General features: G+C 39.7%; 1 protein-coding gene and 1 long non-coding RNA gene across 2 annotated transcripts; one reads left to right on the forward strand and one right to left on the reverse strand.

Annotated features, from left to right (window-relative positions):
• The first annotated feature begins 533 nt into the window (after positions 1-533).
• On the forward strand, positions 534-24,569 carry LOC129533596 (uncharacterized). The gene is made up of 3 exons (XR_008679856.2): positions 534-739; positions 1,768-1,956; positions 24,326-24,569. It is a non-coding gene; the product is annotated as an uncharacterized lncRNA (long non-coding RNA).
• Positions 7,624-8,578, reverse strand: LOC109023026 (protein SET-like). Its single transcript, XM_019026586.4, is given in 2 exon segments — positions 7,624-8,406; positions 8,504-8,578. Coding segments are annotated over 2 exon segments (858 nt in total).
• Positions 24,570-24,639: the final 70 nt, after the last annotated feature.

Raw genomic sequence — 24,639 nt, forward strand, 5'->3', positions numbered from 1 at the left:
CTGGAGATCAGAACCACCAACAACCTCTTCTAGACCATGTCTCTTGGTATAAACTTCTGGTTCTTACTTTCTTTCTCTTTTACATTTTAAAAAATCCAGAGAATGATTCAAAATACAGAAATCATCATTCATGATAATTTTCTCAAATATGAGAATTCACTGGATGGTAAAAATTGGAGGAATCCGTGGCTTTCAGAGAGTCCCATGAATACACGAAATACCAAAATCAGTAGTTTTTAGCATCTCTTAGATCGTAGATCTATTTGAAACTCTTTTTGGAAAAATGCATATATATACTTACACAATTTTGCATTTGTTTTTAGGGGTTTTTCAGCCTCTCTAATGTTTATAGACCCAAGTTACAAGCAGCTGATCTACATGGGTACTTTCACGGTGTTGTACATGATTTTAGTGAGGGATGTGTTTCTTAGAAAACACTAATGTGAGGGAGCACAAATGAGCACACTAGAAATAATATCTTTATTTTAGTTAACTATGAGGAACTAGAGCTTCCTCAAAGGACTCATGCTTTCCATTTTTGTCATCAACAGGATCTAAATCCAATACTTCATTGAGCAAGAACGTGGGCTCTTCAATCCTGTAACTGGGAGCGCTGTGAGAGTGATTTTGTCAGCTGCGTGGCTCTAAAGTATCACTTTCAACTGAAGCATTTGGAAAAGTTCACTGTGAAAAATGTAACCAAGAAATCCTAAGGGAGAAGCTCCAAGATCATAGTAAGGTACAAATGGGTGAAACCTTTGAGTTTTTTTCACTTTTTCTATAACACTCATGCCTTTTGTTGGCTGGTTTTTGTTTTTGATTATTTTCACTGAGCTCTATTAACAGAAAATTAAAAATTAAAACAAAAACTTAGGGCCATAGGACAGATGGTGGGGTGTAGTGGTTAAAGCTCCTCAGCTATAAAGTACCCATCTCATAGGGCCACAGCAAAGGACATGTAGCAGAATGTCCTGGACCTGGAGTGGTATATCCAGGGAGGCTGCTATTATTTTCATTGTTATTCCAATGTGCTTTGTGCAGTGACATGATTCTCAAAATCCTAGAATCTTTTTTTCTTTCTCTCTTTTTTTTAAGAGATAGAGTCTCACTGTGTCACCCAGGCTGGAGTGCAGTGGCTATTCACAGGTGCAATCATAGTGCACTACAGCCTTGAACTCCTAGGTTCAAGTGATCTTCCTGCCTCAGCCTCCCGAGTAAATGAGACTACAGACATGCACTACTGTGCTTGGCTTTCAGCACTGTGCTTCTTATGGTTCGTTCCTTTATTATCTACAGTAGTTTTCCATCTGTATTAGAAGAGCTAATTGACTTTGTTTTGCTCTTTTTGAGAATTTCAGAATGAACATTTACTGCGCCCATGAATGGGAGCATTCAGTGAGAAACCAAATGAAGACCAGCAGATCTTTCAAATAGCTCTTTTAATTCGTTGTTAAATATCTCCCTTTTCTCAGTCTGTGTGCATGACAGGTCAACCATGGAGACACACAGCCCAACCTGGGAAAATCCAGGAGAAAGGAATATAAAGCATATGGCTAAAAAAAAGTCAAAGACTTGTAGGTTGTGTCCTAGACACTTTGGAACAGTCCTTAGTTAGGAGAACCATGAAATACAGAGCATCATTTCACAGCCAGTAAAAGCGGCAAAACAGATGTCTGGCATTTTCCTTCTGTGGAAGTGCATACAGCATTTAAACCATATTTTGGTTTTCCTTCAATGCAAGGCATTGTGGGTTGTTTCCAAGAACAGGAGGAAGAGAAGAAAGAGAATGGAACCAGGATGTGGCTTGAGACTTCAGGTGGAAGAGGTGGAGGATAATCCTGCAGAGCTGTATTTAAGGAGGAAGCTGGGAAACCAAGGCAAAGTTCAAAGACAACATAGTCAGAAGCACAATTCTGGAGGCCTCCAGTCAGAAGTGGGACCATGTCAAGGGTCAAGGTGGGTGTCAGGTGTGTGGGCTACTCATACTCAGGAGACCCAGTCATTCATATCATAACCTCAGGTGTTGGAGGAGGTAGCCGGCAGAACTCCAGGGCCAAGGAAAAGGACTGAGCAAGACAAAATAAAAGGCAGGTTTGGTCATGGGTGGGGAAGGGATTGAATGAAACTTAGGGGCAGATCCCATGACACAAACCAACTTGCTATGGCAGAAACCAAACTGTGACCTGGCCAAGTTGGGCAGATGAGGTAGGGAGAGCATCTATTCACGGATGGCTGTGGGGAGCTTCAGGCCTTAATGCATTGGGCAAAGAAGGAGACTCTAGGTTTGGATTTTCACAAACCTCTCAAATCATGCAAAAAGCACCTGAATTTGGAAGAAAATTCTAACTATCACCAGAGGTTTGAGGTGAATTGCCTTAGGACTTGGAGTGGGCCAAGGTAGCCGGTAGGGCGTGTAGGAAGAGCAGGAGTTTGGGTCCATGTCTGAGAATTTCGGAGAAGGCAGAGATAGGGAAAGTAAATAAGATTAAACCTGACTCTGGGGTCTGGGACTGAAATCTGGGCAAAGGATTGTGAAGCAGTGGATTTGGACTAAGTAAGTAGTAAAAAACTTAACTCTTTCTCAGGTTGATTGGAGATTTGGCAGATAATGTGCATATATATAAATAATTAAGCCATTCTTAGAATTCCAATTCCATCCAGGTTGCTGTGAATGCAATTATTTCATTCCTTTTTATGACTGAGTAGTATTCCATGGTGGAAATATACCACATTTTCTTTATCCACTCATTGGTTGAGGGGCATTTAAGCTGGTTCCATATTTTTGCAATTGTGAACTGTGCTGCTATAAACATGCGTGTGCAAGGGTCTTTTTCATATAATGACTTCTTTTCCTCTGGGTACATAACCAGTAGTGGGATTGCTGGATCAAATGGTAGTTCTACTTTTAGTTCTTTAAGGAATCTCCACAATGTTTTCCATAGTGATTGTACTAGTTTACATTTCCACCAGAAGTGTAAAGGTGTTCCCTTTTCTCCACATCCATGCCAACATCTATATTTTTTTAATTTTAAATTATGGCCATTCTTGCAGGAGTAAAGTGGTATCTTATTATGGTTTTAATTTGCATTTCCCTGATAATTAGTGATGCTGAGCTTTTTTGTATGCTTGTTGGCGATTTGTACATCTTTGAGAATTGTCTGTTCATGTCCTTAGCCCACTTTTTGATGGAATTATTTTTTTTTCTTGCTGATTGTTTGAGTTCCTTCTAGATTCTGGAGATTAGTCCTTTCTTAGATATGTAGTTTAAGAATATTTTTCTCCCACTCTGTTGGTTGTCTGTTCGCTACGCTGATTTTTTTCTTCTGCTGTGTGTAAGCTTTTTAGTTTAATTAGGTCCTATCTACTTATTTTTGTTTTTGTTGCATTTGCTTTTGAGTTCTTGGTCATGAACTCTTTGCTTAAGCCAACATCTAGAAGTGTTTTTCTGATCTTATCTTCTAGAATTTTTATGGTTTCAGATCTTAGATTTAAGTCTTTGGTCCATCTTGAGTTGATTTTTGTAAGATGAGAGATGAGGATCCAGTTTCATTCTTCTACATGTGGCTTGCCAATTACCACAGCACCATTTGTTGAATAAGGTGTCCTTTCCCCACTTTATGTTTTTGTTTGCTCTGTCAAAGATCAGTTGGCTGGAAGTATCTGGCTTTATTTCTGGGTTCTCTATTCTGTTCCATTGGTCTATGTGCTTATTTTCATGCCAGTACCATGCCATTTTGGTAACTATAACCTTGTAGTATAGTTTGAAGTTGAGTAATGTGATGCCTTCAGATTTGTTCTTTTGGCTTAGTCTTGCTTTGGCTATACAGGCTATTTTTTGTTCCATATAATTTTTAGAATTTTTTTCTAGTTCTGTGAAGAATGGTGATGGTATTTTGATGGGAATTGCATTGAATCTGTAGATTGCATTTGGCAGCATGGTCGTTTTCCCAATATTGATTCTACAGATCCATGAGTATGGGATGTGTTTCCATTTGTTTGTGTCATTTATGATTTCTTTCAGCAGTGTTTTGTAGTTTTCCTTGTAGAGATCTTTTACCTCCTTGGTTATGTATATTCTAAGTATTTCATTTTTTTTGCAGCTGTTGTAAAAGGGATTTAGTTCTTGATTCGATTATCAGCTAGGTCATTGTTGGTGTATAGCAGTGCTACTGATTTGTGTGTAATACTTTGATTACTTGTATCATGAAACTTTCCTGAATTCATTTATCAAATATAGGAGCTTTGTGGATGAGTCTTCAGGGTTTTCTAGGTATACAGTCATATCATTGGTGAACAGCAAGAGTTTGATTTCCTCTTTACCGATTTGGATGCCCTTTATTTCTTTCTCTTATATGCTTGCTCTGGCTAGGACTTCCAGCACTATGTTGAATAGAAGTGGTGAAAGTGGGCATCCTTGTCTTGTTCCAGTTCTCAGAGGGAATGCTTTTAACTTTTCCCTTTTCAGTATAATGTTGGCTGTGGGTTTGTCGTAGATGGCTGTTATTACCTTGAGGTATTTCCCTTCTATACCAATTTTGCTGAGGGTTTTAACAATAAAGGGATGCTGGGTTTTGTCAAATGACTTTTCTGCATCTATTGAGATGATCATATGATCATTGTTTTTAATTATGTTTATGTGATGTATCACATTTATTGACTTGCATATGTTAAACCATCCCTGCATCCCTGCATCCCTGGGATGAATTGATGTATGATCAATTAATCATGATGTATTATCTTGATCATGAAGTATTATCTTTTGGAAATGCTGTTGGATTCAGTTAGCTAGTATTTTGTTGAGGATTTTTGCATCTATGTTCATCAGGGATATTGGTCTGTAGTTTTCTGTTTTTTGTTATGTTCTTTCCTAGTTTTGGTATTAGGGTGATACTGATTTCATGGAATGATTTAGGGAGGGTTCCCTCCTTATCTTTTGGAATAGTTTAAGTAGGATTGGTACAAATTCCTCTTTGAATGTCTGATAGAATTCAGTTGTGAATACGTCTGGCCCTGGACTTTTTTTTCTTGGCAATTTTTAAATTACTGTTTCAATCTCACTGCTTGTTACTGCTTTGTTCAATGTTTCTATTTCTTCCTGGTTTAATCTAAGAGGGTTGTATATTTCCAGGAATTTGTCCATCTCCTGTAGATTTTCTAGTTTGTGCACATAAAGGTTTTCATAATAGCTTTGGATGATCTTTTATGTTTCTGTGGTATTGGTTGTAATATCTCCCATTTCATTTCTAACTGAGCTTGTTTGGATCTTCTCTCTTCTTGGTTAATCTTGCTAATGGTCTATCAATTTTGTTCATATTTTCAAAGAACTAGCCTGTTGTTTCATTTATCTTTTGTATTTTTTGTTTCAATTTCATTTAGTTCTACTCTAATCTTAGTTATTTCTTTTCTTCTGCTAGGTTTGGGCTTGGTTTGTTCTTGCTTCTCTAGTTCCTTGAGATAGATTGTCTGTTTTTGCTCTTTCAGACATTTTCATGTAGGCATTTAATGCTATGAAATTTCCTCTTGCCACCACTTTTGCTGTATCCCATAGGTTTCAATAAGTTGTGTTACATTGTTCAGTTCAAATAATTTTTAAATTTCCATCTTGATTTCATTGTTGGCCCAAAGATCATTCAAAAGCAGATTATTTCATTTCCATGTATTTATATAGTTTTCTGGGTTCCTTTTGGAGTTAATTTCCAGTTTTATTCCATTGTGGTTTGGGAAAATACTTGATATAATTTTGACTTTCTTAAATTTATTAAGACTTGTCTTGTGATCTATCATATGGTCTATCTTGGAGAATGTTCCATGTGCTGATGAAAAGAATGTGAGTTCTTCAGTTATTGGATAAAATGTTCTGTAAATATCTGTTAAGTACATTTTTTTAATCTTTATGTTCTTTCATTGGAGCAAGATTCCTGATCGGTATACAGTGATGTATTTACTAAACATAGGCCTGTGCAGAAATTACATGCTATCCATCTAGATAGGTTGTTACACTTTTGCCTATTGATGGAATAGTTCCATTTATCAAGTTTTATACATCAAAAAACTTTTGAATTTCACCAGACTGTCCATTAATTTACCTCTGAAAAAGTGGCACTTAATTTCAGCTACTATATTTTACAGCATTAAAAAGCTTACGCATTAGGGTGACTCTTTGCACAATGGCATTGAGCAGACAGAGCTGGGTCCATTATCCCACCCAGATTCACATAATGGCACTTGAGAGCTTTATACCAGAGAGCAGGGACAGTTACTGCTAACCATCACAGACTTCTTACTCTGAGAACCTATATTCTTGGCCACATTTTATATAGCCAATGAAGACATGCCAGCAACTGTCTCATGTGTAACTTGGTATTAGAGCACCAGGTATGTTGGATAGTGGTGGCAGGCACTATTACTTTATATCCTGGTAAAAGGCTAATTTTAAAAACTGCCACTTGGAGATAAAAATCAAGGGCGCAATATACTCAGAAAGTATTGAGCAATCTGGTATTCCAAATGATATGAATACTTTCAGAAACCAATGGCAAATTGTACCCACATTTTTCAGCTATGGAGATATTAATACATTGATTCAAATCCCATTACTCAATCCACATAGCCCTGAGGTCATCCTGCAAAGTGCTTATCAAAAAATACGAAGTTAGGGTGACAAAGTTTGACAGTGATGTTATACAAGTCAAACTTGGAAGGTCATAGTAAGCATACCTAGGCTGAGAGGAAAGCATCAAATCCTTTGTGTACACATTTAATATTGTAACAAAGCAATTTGTACACTTTTAATGTTTAAAACTGAGCATCATCTATCCTTTCCAGTGAAATAAAAAGAAAATTTAAAAATGAACAGGAACAAAATTACAATAGAGAATGTCAATTCCAAATAAGATCCTACAGGTTCTTCTGATTCTCCCATTGAGTGGCAGGGCTCAAGTTATCATTAGGAGAGAATTTATTTTAAAAGTATCATCTTAAACTGCAAGGATGTCTGTCAAGTATCACAATTAAACATGCCAAAGGAGAAGCCATGTTGTCAAAATGCCCACTTAACCACCCAAACATCTCAAACCCACCCTTTGCTGACCTTCTATAACCCCATTTTTTAAAGTTTTTTATTCTTTTTTTCTTAAACAAAAGAAAGCCGACAGATACATGTTGGTAAATGCCAACTGTCCATATTCACATAGAGACACAGTGTACTCTCTTGAGCCCAATATACAGAGAAAAGAGGAAAAAAGCTAGAATTCTATGCACTACTACACAGGGCCTAGCACCTTCCAGCTTCCAGCAGTGCGAAGGGAACAGGTTTTTCTTTTTTTCCCACAGAGCTCAGTGGTGTCCAGTCCATACAGTTTTTGTTCAGACAGGAAGGGATAACAATGAATTTCGAACAGAAAGGGGTAGAGACTCTTTTCCCATTGTATTATGCTCAAGTTATTTCCCCCAGAATAAGTTGAGAGCCATGGTTTAGAGAACAGAGACCTCAAGAACAGGGTGAATGAGCACAAGGCGGGGCGGGGGGGGGGGGGGGGGGGGGGGGGCGGGAAAGACTGCAACTTGCTCCCAGGGACTGGAGAAAATTTAAAAAAAGGAAGGTTGGAATCCATCAGTGTTCTATTAGTCATTTTCTCCTTCATCCTCCTCTCCTTTCTCCCCTTCATCTTCATCTTCTTCACCTTCATCCTCATCCCCTTCTTCATCAATATCTTCTAATCCTTCCTCCTCTTCATCATCATCGTCATCTTCTTCTCCTTCTTCATTATCCATATCAGGAACCAAGTAGTACTGTAATGGATTTGGCCAAATATCATCTTTGATGACCTCTCCTAACTCATCAGCACCAACATCAGAATGGTCAGTAAACCAGGTAAAGAAGCTCTCTAGTTCCTCATGCTGCCTCTTCCTGTGAGCTTTATTCTGCGTTTGACTTGAACGTTTCATCAAATCCTTTCCATATTTCCATTTGATTTCAGTGGACTTTGAAGATGGATCACCACTCTCATTCCGATGAAATTCTTTGGAGAGAATGTTATTTTCAAAGTAAGGATTTTCATCAAAATAAAAATCTATTCTGTAACCTGATTTAATATCAAAGTCTGTCATTTCAACTCTGGTCAAATAATGCAGTGCCTCTTCGTCCTCCTCCCCAGGCAGTGCAGACACTTCTGGATGATTGACAAATATTGTTACCCAAAAATCTGGGATTTTGGAGATCAATTCTGACCTCTTCTGAAAAAAATGGTGGGCAGAGTTTGTTATATTTCTGTTCTACTTTCAAATCTCCTCACTGGCTTGTTCATTAAGTCTGTCCATTTCATTTTGTACTTCATGAATGTGTTCAATTGTTTCTTGCTGTTCTTTTTCTCCCTTCTTCGGCAAGCCTGCAAAGGCTGATGTCTTCTCTGGTCCCAGAGCAGGAAGTGGTCTTGGTTTCTTCTTTTGAGGGAGGAATGGAGACTGGCATTTGGAGGCCATGCTGCTAGGGAAGTCCAAGAACCTCCAGTCCCAGAGCAGGAGGTGGTCTTGGTTTCTTCTTTTGAGGTAGGAGTGGAGACTGGCGTTTGGGGGCCATGCTGCTGGGGAAGTCCAAGAACCAGACTATGAGTCTCCTCGCTCATCTGGAAACAGGCAGAACTGTTAAGTCCATTTATTCTAGGGTATAGATTAAATCCATTGTTTCTTTGTTGATTTTCTGTCTTGATGACCTGTCTAGTGCTGTCAGTGGAGTATTGAAATCCCCCACTATTATTGCATTGCTGTCTATCTCATTTTTTATGTCTAATAGTAATTGTTTCATAAATTTGGGAGCTGCAGTGTTAGGTGCATATATATTTAGGATTGTGATATTTTCCTGTTGGACTAATCCTTTTATCATTATATAATGTTTCTCTTTGTCTTTTTTTTTTTAACTGTTGTTGCTTTAAAGTCTGTTTTGTCTGATATAAAAAGTGCCACTCCTGCTCGTTTTTGGTTTCCATTTGCATGGAATACCTTTTTCCACCCCTTTACCTTTATGTAAGTCCTTATGTGTCAGGTGAGTCTCTTAAAGGCAGCAGGTACTTGGTTGGTGAATTTTTATTCATTCTGCCATTCGGTATCTTTTAAGTGGAGCATTTAGACCATTTACATTCAACATTATTATTGAGATGTGAGGTACTGTTCTATTCATCATGCTAGTTGTTGCCCAAATACTTTTTTTCCCACTGTGTTATTCTTTTATGAGCCCTGTAAGATTTATGCTTTAAGGAGGTCCTATTTTGTGGTATTTTGAAGTTTTGTTTCAAGAACTCCTTTTAGCATTTCTTGTAATGCTGGCTTGGTGGTGGTGAATTCTCTCAGCATTTGTTTGTCTGAAAATATTTTACCTTTCCTTCATTAATGAAGCCTACTTTTGCTGGATACAATATTCTTGGTTCACAATTATTTTGTTTCGATAGGCTAAAGATAGGGCCTTGATCCTTTCTGGCTTGTGAGGCTTCAGCTGAGAAATCTGCTGTTAATCTGATTGATAGGTTTTCCTTTATAGGTTGCCCAATGCTTTTGTCTCATGGCCCTTAAGATTCTTTCCTTTGTCTTGACTTTAGCTAACCTGATGACTATGTGCTAGGTGATGATCTTTTTGTGATGAATTTCCCAAGTGTTCTTTGAGCTTCCCGTATTTGGATGTCTAGATCTCTCGCAAGACCAGGGAAGTTTTCCTTGATTATTTCCTCAACTAAGTCTTCCAAACTTTTAGATTTCTCTTCTTCCTCAGGAACACCAATTATTATTCAGTTTGGCCATTTAACACAATTCAAAATTCATTGGAGACGTTATTTATCATTTTTTTTATTCTTTTTTCTCTGTCTTTCTCTGATTGGGATCATTTGAAAGCCTTTTCTTCAAACTCTGAATTTCTTTCTTCTACTTGTTCTAATCTATTGAAATTTTCCAGCACATTTTGTATTTCTCTAAGTATGTCTTTCATTTCCAGAAGGTTTGATTGTTTTTTCTTTATGATATCTATTTCTCTGGAGAATTTTTCATCCCTATCTTATGTTGTTTTTTAAATTTAAGTTGGTTTTCAACTTTCTCTGCTGCCTCCTTGAGTAACTTGATAATCAACCTTCTGAATTCCTTATCTGGCAATTCAGAGATTTCTTTTGGGTTTAGATCCATTGTCAGGGAGCTAGTGTGATCTTTTGTGAGTGTTATAAAACCTCATTTTGTTATATTATCAGAATTAGTTTTCTGGTTCTGTCTCATTTAGGTAGACTATTTCAGTGGAAAGATACGGAACCCAAGGCCTGCTGTTCAGATTCTTTTGTGCTATGGGGTGATCCCTTGATGTAGTGCACTCCCACTTCCACTAGGGAAGGAGCTTCCTGAGAGCCAGACTGCAGTAATTGTCATTGTTTTTCTGAATCTAGCCACCCAGTGGGGCTACAAGGCTCCAGGCTGGTGCTGGGGAATGTCTGCAAAGAGTCCTGTGATGTGATCCATCTTCATATCTCCCAGCCATGGATACCAACACCTGCTCTGGTGGATGTGTCAAGGGAGTGAATTAGACTCTGTGAGAGTCCTTGGTGGTAGATATGTTTAGTGTGCTGACTTTCTTAAATGCTGGTTATGCTAGTAGTGACATTGTCACATGGACAGACTCAGGACCTCTAGTTAGCCAGAATGTTGCAAGTGGTGGAATTAGCTGTTGTTTTCTCCTTCCCATGAGCAGGGTTATTATGTCATGTGTTGCTGGAATGGCCTGAGTTGGTTTGCCTCCAGCCAGGCAGTGGCACTTTCAAGACAACACCAGCTGTGGTAGTAGTAGGGAGATGTAAGCTTGCCCTAAGTTGGCCAGGGTAAGTATTCTGGTTTCCCAGGTGATGGGTGGGGCCATAAAGTTCCCAAGAGTTTCTATCTTTTGTGTTCGGCTACCAGGGTCGGTAGAGAAAAAATATCAGGTTGGGGCAGGGTTACATGGGTCTGGGCTTAGACTGTCCTTGGGTGGGAATTGCCATGGCTGCTGTGTGGGATAGGGGGTGGTTCTCAGGCCAATGGTGTTGTGTTGCAGAGGGGATTATGGCTGCCTCTTCTGTGTCATATAGTTTGCCAGGGAAGTAGGGGATAGCCAGTAGTGAAAGGCCTCACCCAGCTGTCATGCAGTTGGTGAGTCTGGTCTTACTCCTCTAATGCCCTGCTCAGACCTTGTCCCAGGCTGTAAGCTTTCCCACTGAGAAAGCAAGCACAGCTTTCCCTGTCTGTCCACAATATTGTTGTTGGCTCCTGTGCTCATATCTACAGCAGTTTTGCCCCCCAGTTTGCCCCCCAGATTCTGTTCAAGAAAATTTGTGCCCAGTTGAAATTATTACAAATTTCAATTGGAAGCTACTTTCACCCTGTGACCCCTCCCTAGTTCTGCTGGCTGCCTTCCCCAAGGCCGATTGTGAGTCAGAGATGACTTCCCTGGGTTTGAGCTGGAGACCGCAAGTGCCTACAGGGCTCTTCCCACTGCTGCTTCTACTTTTATATTTTGTGTGGCTCCCTAAATCTGTTTCAGCTCTAGGTAAGGTTAAATCCTTCTCCCAGGATCTGGATTTTCAGATTCACCAGTGGGGATATGTATTTGGAGGCAGGTTTTTTCCCTTTCACACTTTAGGAACTCACAGTTTTTTGCATGTCTTACAGAATTTGCAGTGATGTACTGCTTCTTTCAAAGGATCTGTGAATTCTTTCAGTTTTCCTGGTACATTCCTGCTATGGTTCCTGGAGCAAAAGTTTACAGTGTGAGTCTCCACACACTGTTCTGTCCATCTAAGTGGGAGGCACATGTTAGCTCTGTCTCCTATTCACCACCTTTCTCCTGATCTCCAGGATATTTTAATTCTGTTATTAATTTCTCATTTAATTGCTTGGTAGTCATAGAATATAATCTATGTAATGCCAGCTCTCTGACACTTGTTGACTTTTATCTATAGCTGAGAATACATTAATTTTGTAAATATTCCATGCATGTTTGAGAAGGAAGGTCCAGGTGAAAGTTCATTCCCAGAGAGGATTCGCGATTTCTTCTGCAAGGTGCTTGGGCCCTCCATTAGCCTGAGTTCATTCTAAAATTAATTCTCAATGAAAATATGAATTTGTTCTGTAAACCCGAAGGAAGGCCACTTTGTGGTTTCAGAGTCTCAGGGATATTTTTTCCATTCACTCAGTGCAAAGGTTTTGGAAGTTTCTTTGCTGTCTTCTGTCTGTGGCCTCTTTCATTTATCCTTTCACTGAGCTTTTAGTCATATAAAAAAGGGAATGTGATCTTTTCCACTTTTCTTTCTACCTATGGCAGAGACATGGGGAAACATTTCCACATCATAAAAATCTACAGCTCCAGTGCTGTGATAAATGCCCAATGCTGCTCAGCCTCAGGAGGACAGTCACAGGGCATGCTGAGGCCTTGGTTCCTGGAGAACTTTCCTCCCCTTCTCCCTGCCATTCCCCCAAACATACAGGCAATAGCAATTCTGGAGTTCAGTTTCTTCCTGGGAAGTCTTGTGCGATCTTCTGGTTTAAAACAAACATTTCTGATATCCCCATTTTCAAAAATGTATCATCTCTTGATTTCTAGATGTTGGCTCAGTTTTTTCTTTTTGAAAGCACCGTGCAGGCCAAATCTAACTTCCTGCAGGCAGAACATGGCCTGTGGGCTAACAGTTTGAGACCCCTAGACTAGATGGCTTAAGATACATGTTATTATATGGCTATGCTATATATATTATATAACATATGAATGTGTTATATAATAACAAACATATTATTCATATAGAAACTTAAAGTAATTTAGTAAATTGGGGCGAAGATTTTTTGTGTAGGGCATAAAAATATCTGAATATCTGGTTTCTAATAAATGCTGCCGTTTCTCTAGAGATCTAGGGTTAAAATGTCAGCTAAGTACAGAGGGAGGAAAGTCTGCTGGTTCAACTGATGCTCCCCCAGCAGGGAGAGCCAGGCTCCCTGTTATCACAACAAGGCAATCCTGGTGATAAACTAGACATAATGTGCACACTGGATTAGATTCTTGCGTTCCCTCCTCTTCTCCACTCCACACACACATCTGTACTGTGAATACCAAATACTGATCATTTCTGTGTACAGCCCAAATGTCCACAGGATTTTCACCTCATAATATGTTGGAGTGTAAAGGTCCCCAAGAGCTACAGAGATTTGCAGAGGAAAAAATTCGCTCTGCCTTGGGTCCTCTGAGCAATGCTTGTGTTGCTGAAACCCGTGCCTTAATGATGTTGATCCGGGCTGCTCTCCGCTGCCAGCCTCTCGAGTGATCCAGGTAATCTGAGCTCCTGAGGCCTCTGGCCAGGCCACGCAGCCAGAAGGAAGTCATTTCCTTTCCCTTGGAGGTAATGCACATCCACAGGGCAAGGCCACATGGTTCAAAGGCCAGCTTCACCTTTTGCGTGGGGGTGACGCAGACCTGGCAGGAGCCCTTTGAAATGCCAGGGCAGGCTGTAGGCTGACTGAGAGGGCACTCAACCATGCAACAGCTGGAACCCATTAAGGTTGGCAATTTTTGCCCAAGGGACGAAATTGCCTTTACATTGGCAAGGCCAAGGACTTGGCTCACACTTGACTGATGTTTGAAAAGAGATGCTTCAGGGAATTTGAGGCAAAGGAGGTGAGACTGTCCCCTGGGGCCCTGTTTCATGCTGGAGCAACCTGCCTGTAGAAGTAATTAGGTGCTGCGCTGATGGGCTCCCTGTCAACTTAATGACACTTCACTGTGTCCAGGAATGGTTGTCCACAGGGTGCAGAGCCATTCTGTGAAATTTCCTTGAGGGTAAATGGCCTACACACAGAGAAGGGATTCAAACAAGAATGACGATGTGGTTTCCCTCCTGTTATTATTATTTTAAATGCTAATACCATCAGTCCATACTATTTAATCTGTGTTTAGAAAAAAAAATACAGTATATATTTCTGAGGGTGTTTTATTCTGATAATTTTTCTATTCCTCCATTTACAAGTGCACACATAATTGTTATAAAGTCATCTTTAAACCATAAATTTATTTAAAAGTCAAAATTATCTTTTAATGTAACTCCATATCAAATATAATTTATGAGCATGACTACATTCTAGTAAGATAGCTATGGCAAAAGCCTGAATATGAAACAACATATTTTCTTCTACGAAGATAAGCTGTAGGGTACAGAGCTGGGAACTGGGAGCCAGAGTTCTGGTTCCAGTGCTGCAAGATGCTTGCTAAAGGCAGAGGCTGATGATCAATTAAGTTCAGGAGTTGCTGTGCCCCATATTTCATTTTTGGAGATTGATATCACACATTAGCATATTAAGATACATCAAATTAAGGAAACTAAAAACCTTTTCCATATTCCTTTGCTACTGTGATTTCAAATGGATTTAGATTTCATCAATTAGTTGCACTAGCGTAAGATTTGAGTCCAGAAGTAGTCGGAGAAGAGGTAGTGGGGTATGAGGCACCAGTTTAGCTATCCAGATATAGCAGATACAGAATGACTTTGGAGCCAAAAGTTCCGGCAATAACTTCTAGTCCCTGGATTCACAGTAGGGTGGAGTGTTTCTGGGACAGTTGAAGAGGCATGCTTGCAGAGGCAGCTTCTTGATTCCCAGATTTAAGGCAGTTCAATCATGAAGCCAGCAGTTGCCATGGCAGCTTTGAGATTCCCAGCTCATTGACTATAGCTAGGGCAACAGTTCCTTTAGCCTGCCAGTTGGGCAATGTTATTCTGAAAGTCATTCCTAAAAATCCATCCTAAACCCTATTATTCTAGGTATTCAACAATTCCTGAATTAAGTTTCTTTCTGCCTAAGGTAACTATTAATAGAATGGTGTCTCTTACCTACAATTCTCTCCTTGTACACTGTGGTTCTCACTTTTGGAAATATTGCTCTAAAGTATCTTTTATGATCCTGTGACTTGGGAAAAACACATATACCCTTTCCTCTTGACCTACAACAGCTCTTGTTGGTAGGAAGTATTTGTTCCCCTATTTTCTCTAGTAGTACACTCTTATAACCCGTGGATTCTCCCTTTTACCTGTTAGTACTCTGACCATGCTGCTGTGTGTCTCTTTGGAGGACTCAGCCTTCTCCTGGGGCAGGTTAGGGAGATGCCAAGATTAAAAAATGGTGCATTCTTGTTTACTTGGGCATTCAACACAGTGCCTGACTGAATGGGCATTTGGAAATCTTTAAGTGATTAACTTTCAATAAATGGCAAGAAGTTCAGAGATTAAGAATGTTTTTTAACATCCTGTGAAATTGCATTGTCACTTTATATGTCACATTCTACCTTTGAAAGATTGGATTTGCTTTAGAAGTGTGGTGGTTTCTCAGCCGGGCGCGGTGGCTCATGCTTGTAATCCCAGCACTTTGGGAGGCCAAGGCAGGTGGATCACCTGAGGTCAGAAGTTCAAGACCAGCCTGGTCAACATGGTGAAACCCTGTCTCTACTAAATATACAAAAAATTAGCCAGGCGTGGTGGTGGGCGCCTGTAATCCCAGCTACTTGGGAGGCTGAGGCAGGATAATCACTTGAACCCGGGAGGTGGATGTTGCAGTGAGCCGAGATCGCGCCATTGCGCTCCAGCCTGGGCAACAAGAGCAAAACTTCATCTCAAAAAAAAAAAAAAGTGTGATGTTCTCAAATCATAGATAACAGTTCCTCGTATTACTAAAGAAGTTCCTTTGGAAATTTGCAGCCTAGAGTTTTCCTTGAGTGATAAAGAAGGCAAAGATGAACCATTAATTACTTAAAGTTGTAACTTTTGTACAATTATATTTAGCAAGAGCTTTGATGTAAATTTTCATTAATTCTAATTACACAGTACTTTATTAAAATAATTTGTGATGAATTTAGAAACATAACTAACATCCACCAGAAACATCAGAGCTTATAGTTTGGACTTTCCTAGCAGCAATTTGTGTCAAGGCACCCGTGTTTGGGGTGGAGTTTTCAGTTTGCTGAGGATGACTCCGTGTGAGTCTTGGGGTATGCTCTGGTGCATATTGGTGAACGTAATTCCTGCCCCTGTGGTTTCCTCACAACCTTTCAAGCAGGAAGAGTCTCAGAACTTCTAGTTGTGACTGCCCATAGGATTTTCAGGCCTTTTTTGGAAAAAAAGTCTTTTTTTCTTTCCACAGAACCAAATTCTCAGTACAACATTATTGATCACTTTCTCCTGTCTTGTTTGTGTGTGTGTGTGTGTGTGTGTGTGTGTGTGTGTGTGTGGCAGGGGAGTTAGGGGTAAACTAGCACATATTTAAGCTATGCCACAATGTTAATTTACCCTAAAAATACTACTGCTTGAAGTCTGCACTTCCCTTAAGGTTAGTTTTTTTCCAAGTGGTATTTTTCATCTTCATAAGATGGCTCTTACACAAAGGGGACAGATACCTGAGGATGCTCTGAGATTGACACAGTGTTTGCCAATGTGATGTGTTTGCCAATGTGAACAATTGCAAGAGAAGAGTTGGATGCTCTGACAAAAAACTTGAAGTAGACTTCACATGGGAACAGGTCTGGGTGAATGTGTTTCTGTGAAATATTTTATTCCACAGGTGGAAAAGACTATTAAAGAAAACTCTTAGCTTGGCACAAAAGAGCATTATCGAGTAATAATTACTTGTGTATGCTAACGCTAAATTCTTGGGAGAAAACTTGGAAAGACTGCCCTGGGGCATTTTTTTAAGACTTCTACTAAACTTTTGATGAAATTTCATGAATTGGAGATCCTATGATTTAGGGACTAATTATGTGTTCTCCAGTGCACCTTTATTTAATTTCCATCCCTTTAGCTGAAATCTGACTCTGAGGAATGCAAACAGGAAGGGGTGGGAAAGGTGCCTCCAAGTACTGAAGAGTCTTTGAGACACAGTTGTCTGACAAACATTTCCTTTAGCAATGTCCTCAGGTCTCTTGCCGATGTGGCTTTGCTGACATTACACACAATATCTCTTTGCTCCAAATGTTGAACTAATCAGGCCTGTTTTTTAGTGAATTCAAAAAAAGAAAAAAGAAAAAGAAAAGGCCCTAATATGTTATTTATTTTTCTATTTCATTTTTACATCTCTATTTCTTTTTCAGTTTAGTGAATTGAGGATGCAGAAAAAATGCAAATAACTATGTTGTAAAACAAATAACACATTTTTCTTGAGAAAAACAAGCCAGGCTCTATGCCACTTGGATTCTAAAATAAGATCCATATTTTAAAACAATATCCCAGAGCTGTTTATTAATTTAAATAATAGATTCATTCCCAAGCCCCGGCTTCAACTGAGTATAGAGAGCTAGTGTGAATGTGTCTTTTAATGAAAAACACTACCTTCAGGAATACCAGACACCTACTAAATTATAGTACTTAGCAGAAGACGACAGATGAATGGCATGACGGTGACTATAATGAAGTATGTTGGAGTTGGTAAGGCAGAAAGGGAAATGGAGTTTCACCTATGATCACACTTTGGACAAGGAAAGACCACCTTTAAGAAATAAGTTATTTTAAAAAAAGGAAGAAATGGGAGAAGGTGGTGTTTTTCATTTTTATTCATTGCTTCTTCCAAGTTTTCCCCATTAAATTTGTAAACCATAAGGTACATTATGCCATTGTTATTATTAGTTATCAAAACAAGACAGTTAATGTACTCTAAAGGCACATTAAAAAAAGAGTTAAAGGTGTACCCTTTCCATGGTGACCCTATGTGGAACCAAAATCTTTGTTCTTTCTTGTTATGTCCTTTTCCTACACTGCCAGCCCACAGAATTTTACAGAACCTTAGAGATGCAGTCTCACTAACTCTCTTTTGACTCCTACGTATCTCAGGAACCCGTCTCCAAAAAAGCACTTGAAGTTTTTATTTTGTTCGATTTTCAGAATGAATTTTGAAGTGGAATCCACCAAAAAAACCAAAAAACAAAAAACCAGCCTTGAAAAACTTGGTTCATTTGCTCTAATTGTTATTGACTGAAAACTAACTAATTTGCTAACCTATGTTCTTTCTATTCTTTCAACTCATTAAATAATCTAATTTGAAAAGCCTTTAAAGTTGAATGCAATTCCCAGGTAACTACCATCCTTTCCTTTGGGCTTATTAAATGTCTGTTTCTTTTCCCTTCCTTGGAGTGATTTTTCAAGAGGCTAATGGTTTTCATTTGGCCCAAGCTATATTTTATCTCATATTTTATTTTGTGGAACAATTCCTGTGGCAAAAAAAAAAAAAAAAAAAGAAAAGCATCTTTAGAGAGGAACGGGACCTCAAGAGAAACTGAGCCAGTATTGTGAAGTCCGGGAAAGAGGTGGATTGTCCAAAGGGGTTTCCTTGGACTGATATCTGTATGCAGCAGTCACTTTTTCTGACTTTCTTCTCTGCTACTCAGAGCTACCAAGATTCATTTGAAAGGAAAATCTAATGAAAAATGGAAAAGAAGCAGATATACAAGTCTGACAGTTGGTTTTGACTCCCACCCACTGAGAGAGTAAAGAAGTTTATTGTTTCAGTTGATACCTGGTTTTTGGTGATATATTGTTTGTTGCTGTTATTTTTAAAGCTATTCAGTTACTTTATTTTGAAAGATGAGTGTGAGAAAAGCCTTTTCTTTTCCTTTGGAACTAGTCCACATCTTAGCTGACAAGTAACAGCAACTGTTCTTTGTCAGTCATTTTCAGGGCCCTGTTTGTGAATGAAATCTCAGGAGACGTGCCCAATAACCCCTAGGTTCTGAAAATCATTTACACACCAGGGGTACTGTGTTTCTCTTTTTACATACCAGTGTGTTTATTATTGAAAACCATAATGGGGCAACGTATGCTGAGCTTTTAAGGAGACAGTGCTGTAAAATCTGTGTCATGTCTGTAACAGTTATGGTTATCATTGGACTTCTGTCCATTATCTCTTGTTTCTTATTGCTTTGATTTAGAGTTCTTGAAACAAGAATATTTCTGCTTCTTTAGCTTCTCAGTTCAGGTCATCTTCAGGCTCGTCTCTGACAAATAGTCCTATTCAAGCCATTTTGTAGGATATGGAGTTATTTTTAATAGGGTTGAGAAAAAATGAGAGGTGGCAAATGATACTACGTGAAGACAAATGACCAAACTGTGCTAGGACCTATGTCCTATTTCCACATAAAATAATAGCAAAAATCTCTTCGGATATTCATTGGACAGTGACGTTCATGCAAGTTAGCCTAGGCTAGTACTGACATTCTCATTAACCTTGACCCATTCTAGACCCTACATGGATTCCCCCAGTCGATTCCATACCTCATTCAGGCCCTCTGGTTATTTACAAGACTGGACTTCACCTAGCTAGGGCCATATCTCCTTAACATACAATTACCGTGTTAGGCATAGTACTCTAAATTGTGGCAGAAACGGTGGGCTGCTGGCCTTTTTTAACTCCTTCTCACTCTCCCTAATTTATCCTATCTGCAGCTGAGAGACAAGGATATATTCATGAGAAAAGTAAGATGAGGGAATTTAATAATGATTTGAGGTATTCTTTTTTGTGGTATGTACAGGAAGCCAATTAAAACTTCAAAGTCTTGACATTTAAAAAATACATTTAGGAATATAAATTTTCAGAAACCTCTGTTCAATTTAAAGGAAAGATTGGACATTGATATAGTTTGGATATTTGTCTCGCCCAAATCACATGTTGAATTATAATCTGTAATGCTGGAGATGGGGCCTGGTAGGAGATGTTTGGATCATGGAATTAGATCCCTCATGGCTTGGTGATATCTTAGTGATAGTGTGTTCTCACAAGATCTGGTCATTTAAAAGTGTGTGGCACCTTCTCCCCACTCTCTCTTGCTGCTGCTTTTGCCATGTAACATGCCTACTCCTCCTTTGCCTTCTGCCATGACTGGAAGCCTCCTGGGGACTCCTTAGAAGCAGATGCTACTATACCTCCTGTACAGCCTGCAGAACCATGAGCCAGTTAAACCTCTTTTCTTATAAATTACCCAGCCTCAGGCATTTCTTTATAGCAAAGAAAGAACAGACATAAAATGTATTTTATTTTATTTTGGCTATTGACCTGTCTTATAGTTCACTAATTCTCTCTTCTGCTGTATCTAATCTTTTAGAAATTTGTCTTTAATGGCTCACACCTGTAATCCTAGCACTTTGGGAAGCTGAAGGAGGATCACTTGAACCCAGGAGTTCAGGATCGGCCTGGGCAACATAGGAAAACCCCCATCTCTACAAATAATTTAAAAACTCGCCCAGCATCATGGCACATGGCTGTGGTCCCAGCTACTTGGGAGGTTGAGGTGGGAGGATCACTTGAGTCCAGGAGGTCGAGGCTGCAGTGACCCATGATTGCACTACTGTACTCCATCCAGCCTAGGAGATAGAGCCAGACTCTATCTAAAAAGAAAGAAAGAAAGAAAGAAAGAAATTATCTATAAAGTTTTTAGTTCAGTTATTATATTTTTCAGTCCTAGGATTTCTATTCAACTATTTTTTATATATTTGAAACCAACTCAGGTGTAATTTTTTACCTTTGTGTTTACCTTGACCATTTTCCTCTCTATTTTATCGAACATATTCATTAATTGGTTAAAATCCTTATCTGATTATGCCAATATTTGGGTCACTGATGGAGTCTGTTACCATAATTTGTTTTTTCTTTTAGTTTGAAATCTTATAGCCTTGTCTCTTGGAATTCCTAGTGAATTTAAAAAATTAAAACCAAGACAATGTGCATAAAAAATCATAAATGCTACACCCAATACTATTTTTTTCTGGAGAAGGCATGCTGTTTCCTCACTAAGTGGATAGAATGATAATTAATCACATGTCATACTCCACATAAATTAAATTAAAATGTCTGAGGGTGGCAGCTAGGTAACAATACTTTTAAGGAATTCCCAGGTGATACCAATATGCAGCAAAGTTCCAGAACCACTGTTACAGGCTTGTTCATTGTCTAAGGGCTCTCTCCTAATCCTTACCTCCTTAGCATCTGAGACTGAACACTAATCCATGTTGCCTTAGTCTGGCAAGACTTCCAAAAAGTCCACTCGATTTTTCAAGATATTCTACTTCATTTCTTTCTTTTCTTTTTTTTCTTTTTTTTTTTTTTTAACTTTTATTTTTTGAGACGAGGTCTCTGTTTGTCTCCCAGGCTGGAGTGCAGTGGCATGATCATAGCTCACTGCAGCCTCGAGCTTCTGGGCTCAAGCAATCCTCGCACCTCAGCTTCCTGAGTAGCTGGGACTACAGGTGTGCTCCACCACATCTAGCTAACTTATTTTTATATTTTGTAGAGACAGGGTCTCCCTATGTTGCCCAGGCTGGTCTCAAACTCCTGGGCTCAAGTAATGCCCCTGCCTTGGCCTCCCAAAGTGCTGGGATGACAGGCGTGAGCCACTACTTCTGGCCTTCATTGCTTAACCGTAACTATCTCAAGCATATTTCAGGTACAATTCTCTACCCTTCCTTACCCTTCCTCTTTCTCCAGGATCAAGTCTGAGTCTCTAACATTGCCTCTTCAGCCTCATTAACTTGACAAAGTTCTGTTGGTTTTGTTAATTCTAGAAGCTTCCCTCTCTCCAAGCAAAGTCCACGTTTTCAGCCTCTTACCTATTCTACAAATCAGCATATATCTCCAGGGAAAAAGCAGCCCAACAACAATTCACCTCTCCATGATCTACTGTCTCTTCTGCACCAACCCCTTCCCCCCTCTTGGGCTCTCTAGCTTCAGCAACTCTCCCAAGCCTCTAAAACACACATACACATAATTTTTTAAACTCAGTTTTCTAGTTGTTCTCAGGGCTGATCTGTGGGAAACAACTCTATTATACCCAGAAGTAGAAGTCTGACAATAGCTTTGTTAAATCAAGCTTAGCCTAAAGCTGCCTCCTTACATATTTTAAGTTTGGCTTAAAGGTTTCTCTGAACATCATGAATTATAACCTGATAGAAGAAAAACTTCAGCCGAATTACATTTGAAAGAGTTTAATTGAAAAATGAACGATTCAAGAATCAGGCAGCCTCCCAAGCCAGAGTAGGCTCAGAGATTCCAGCACAGCCACGTGCTGAAAGAAGATTTATGGACAAGTGGGGTACAGAAAACGGAAGCGAGGTATAGAAACAGCTGGATTGGTAAAAGCTCAGCATTTGCTTTATTTGAACATGGTTCGAACAGTTGGCTACATTTGATTCATCAAAACTTAGTAATTGGCACAAGTGTAGACTATGGCCTGTTTACACTTCCACTTGTCATAGTTCACGATGTACAGAGAAACCTTTAGGCCGAACTTAAAATATGTAAGGAGGCAGCTTTAGGCTAAACTTGATTTAACAAACCTAAATGGAATTGTAAACAGACTGTAACCTGCTCTTGTGCCAATCACCAAGTTTTGGCCGATCAAGCGTGGCCAACTGTTTGAACCGTGTTCAAATAAGACAAACGCCAAGTTGTGACTAATCCAGCTGTTTCTGTACCTCGCTTCCATTTCTGTACGTCACTTTCCCTTTTCTGTCCATAAATCTTCTTTCACCACGTGGCTGTGCTGGAGTCTCTGACTCTACTCTGGCTCAGGAGGCTGCCTGATTCACGAATCATTCTTTGCTCAATTAAACTCTTTCAAATTTAATTGGCTAGAGTTTTTTTTTTTTTTAGCAGCTTTTAAAATATTTTACTAGATTGTATTTATGGTTAACAGTATCTTGCACTACAATTTATATTTAGATAATCATTCATTTTAAAATTATTTATTGAGCACCTACTATGTGTTAGGTATTAGGTACAGAGCAATGAATACAGCAAGCACAGTTCCTCACCTCGTGGACCTGACACTGTAGTGTGAGAGATAATAAGCAAATGATATAAGGCCATGCGGTAGTTAAATGCTATGAAGAAACATAAAATCTGGTACAGGGACAGAGAGTAGGGAGGGAGCTCTTGTTATAAAGGGTGGCCAGGAAAGACCAAGTTGTGTAGCAGAGGCCTGAAGGAAGCCAGGGACCAAGCCATATGAATTTTCTCAGATAGGTGTATTCTAGGTATAGAGAACAGCAACTGGAAAGGTCCTGAGAAGGGAACATTCCTGGAACATTCAAGAACTAGCCAAGAGATCAGCAAGTCTATAGTAAAAAGAAACATAGTAGATAGTCATCTAGTGTTTTCTTCTCTTCCTTCCTATTATCTCTCATACCATGTCATGTTACTTTTCTAAAGGATCTCAATTGGGAAGAGAACATCATTGTCTTTAAGATTCAATTTTTTGTGTATTGAAAGTCTTCATGGTCATTCTTTTGAGATCATGACCTACTACAATGTCCTCAGGCCTGCATCCTCCACAGGTGTGGTTTCTTTGCTTGGCTTCAGCAGCCTTTCAGACAGCTGCTCATGCATTATAGAGGACTGACCACGTCCAGGCACGATTTGCTGAGCTAGGTTTACAGAACCAGGCTGCTTGTATTAGAACTGAAATGCTTAGCATTTTTGGGAGTCACTTTTTTCCCCCTGTAGTGCATAAATATGGTATATCTTTATACTACCAGTTTCCCATTTAAAGAGTATTATTGTTATTAAGTATTAACCATTTGTCTAGTATCATGGAGTAGAAAAGAGGCACAAAAGAAGTTTGTATTGTGCCTGTGGGAGTTTCACCTCAAAGCGGGAATCCCAACTTGAGCCAAAGTTAAGTTTGCACCGACATTCAGTCACCATCTGGGGGATTTGGGAGGGAAAACGAGTGTCTTCTGTAGTGGAAAAGGCTTGTTAGTATGGAGCTTTGGTCCAAAGTCAACAGATCAGTGTTAAAGAGGGAGAAGTTTAATACTCAGCCCTTGTGGACTCATGTCCTTGGGAGAAAGACTTCAAAAAACATTCCGTAAAAACCAGAGGAGCTGTTTCCTGGATATCTGCTAAGGCAGCTAGAGCTTAGGTCAGCGCAGCTAGAGCTTAGGTCAGCACAGCTTTGCAGCCTGAGTGTCAGACAGCAGCTCTGGGGCTAGTGCCTGAACAGGAAAGTGGGCAAACCTCATCCTGAATTGAGAAGATGTGGGAGTAGACCTCATCCCTTGATGGTCTTAGTTTCCTGGCAATGGCAGGAGCAGCTGCGATTTTGGCAGGCTTGGCCACCAGTGGTGGCATTTATACAGACAGGAGGCAGGGAAATACCGGGTAGAAGAGGGAGGTTCCCTCACAAAAGCCCCACCCTCAAGCCTGGAAACCCATGACTTTAAATGGGAATAGGCATTCTTGTTTTTGCACCCAAATGTTGCCTTTTGGCCCACCATGCCCACCCCCATCTTGTACCAATATAAACCCCAAATTGCAGGCTCCATGAGCAGAAAAGCAGACGAATAGAAGAGCAGAGGAACAGAAGAATAGCAGTGTGGCAGAGCAGCGTGGTAGAGAAAGAGGGAAGAGAAGCAGCATCTGAATGTTGAGAGGAGTTTGGCTGGGGACAGTCGGAGAGGAGATTGGCCGCAGGACGACCCAACTCCAGGGGAAGAACATCTTCCTACTCCATTCGCTTCCCCACTCCCCAGCCATTCCACTGAGAGCCACCTCCATCTGGCAATAAAATCTCTCGCATTCACTATCCTTCAATTTGCCTGTGTGACCTGATTCTTCCTGGATGCTGGACAA

The sequence above is a fragment of the Gorilla gorilla genome, chromosome 4, assembly GCF_029281585.2.
Source record: "Gorilla gorilla gorilla isolate KB3781 chromosome 4, NHGRI_mGorGor1-v2.1_pri, whole genome shotgun sequence".
Classification (NCBI taxonomy): domain Eukaryota; kingdom Metazoa; phylum Chordata; class Mammalia; order Primates; family Hominidae; genus Gorilla; species Gorilla gorilla.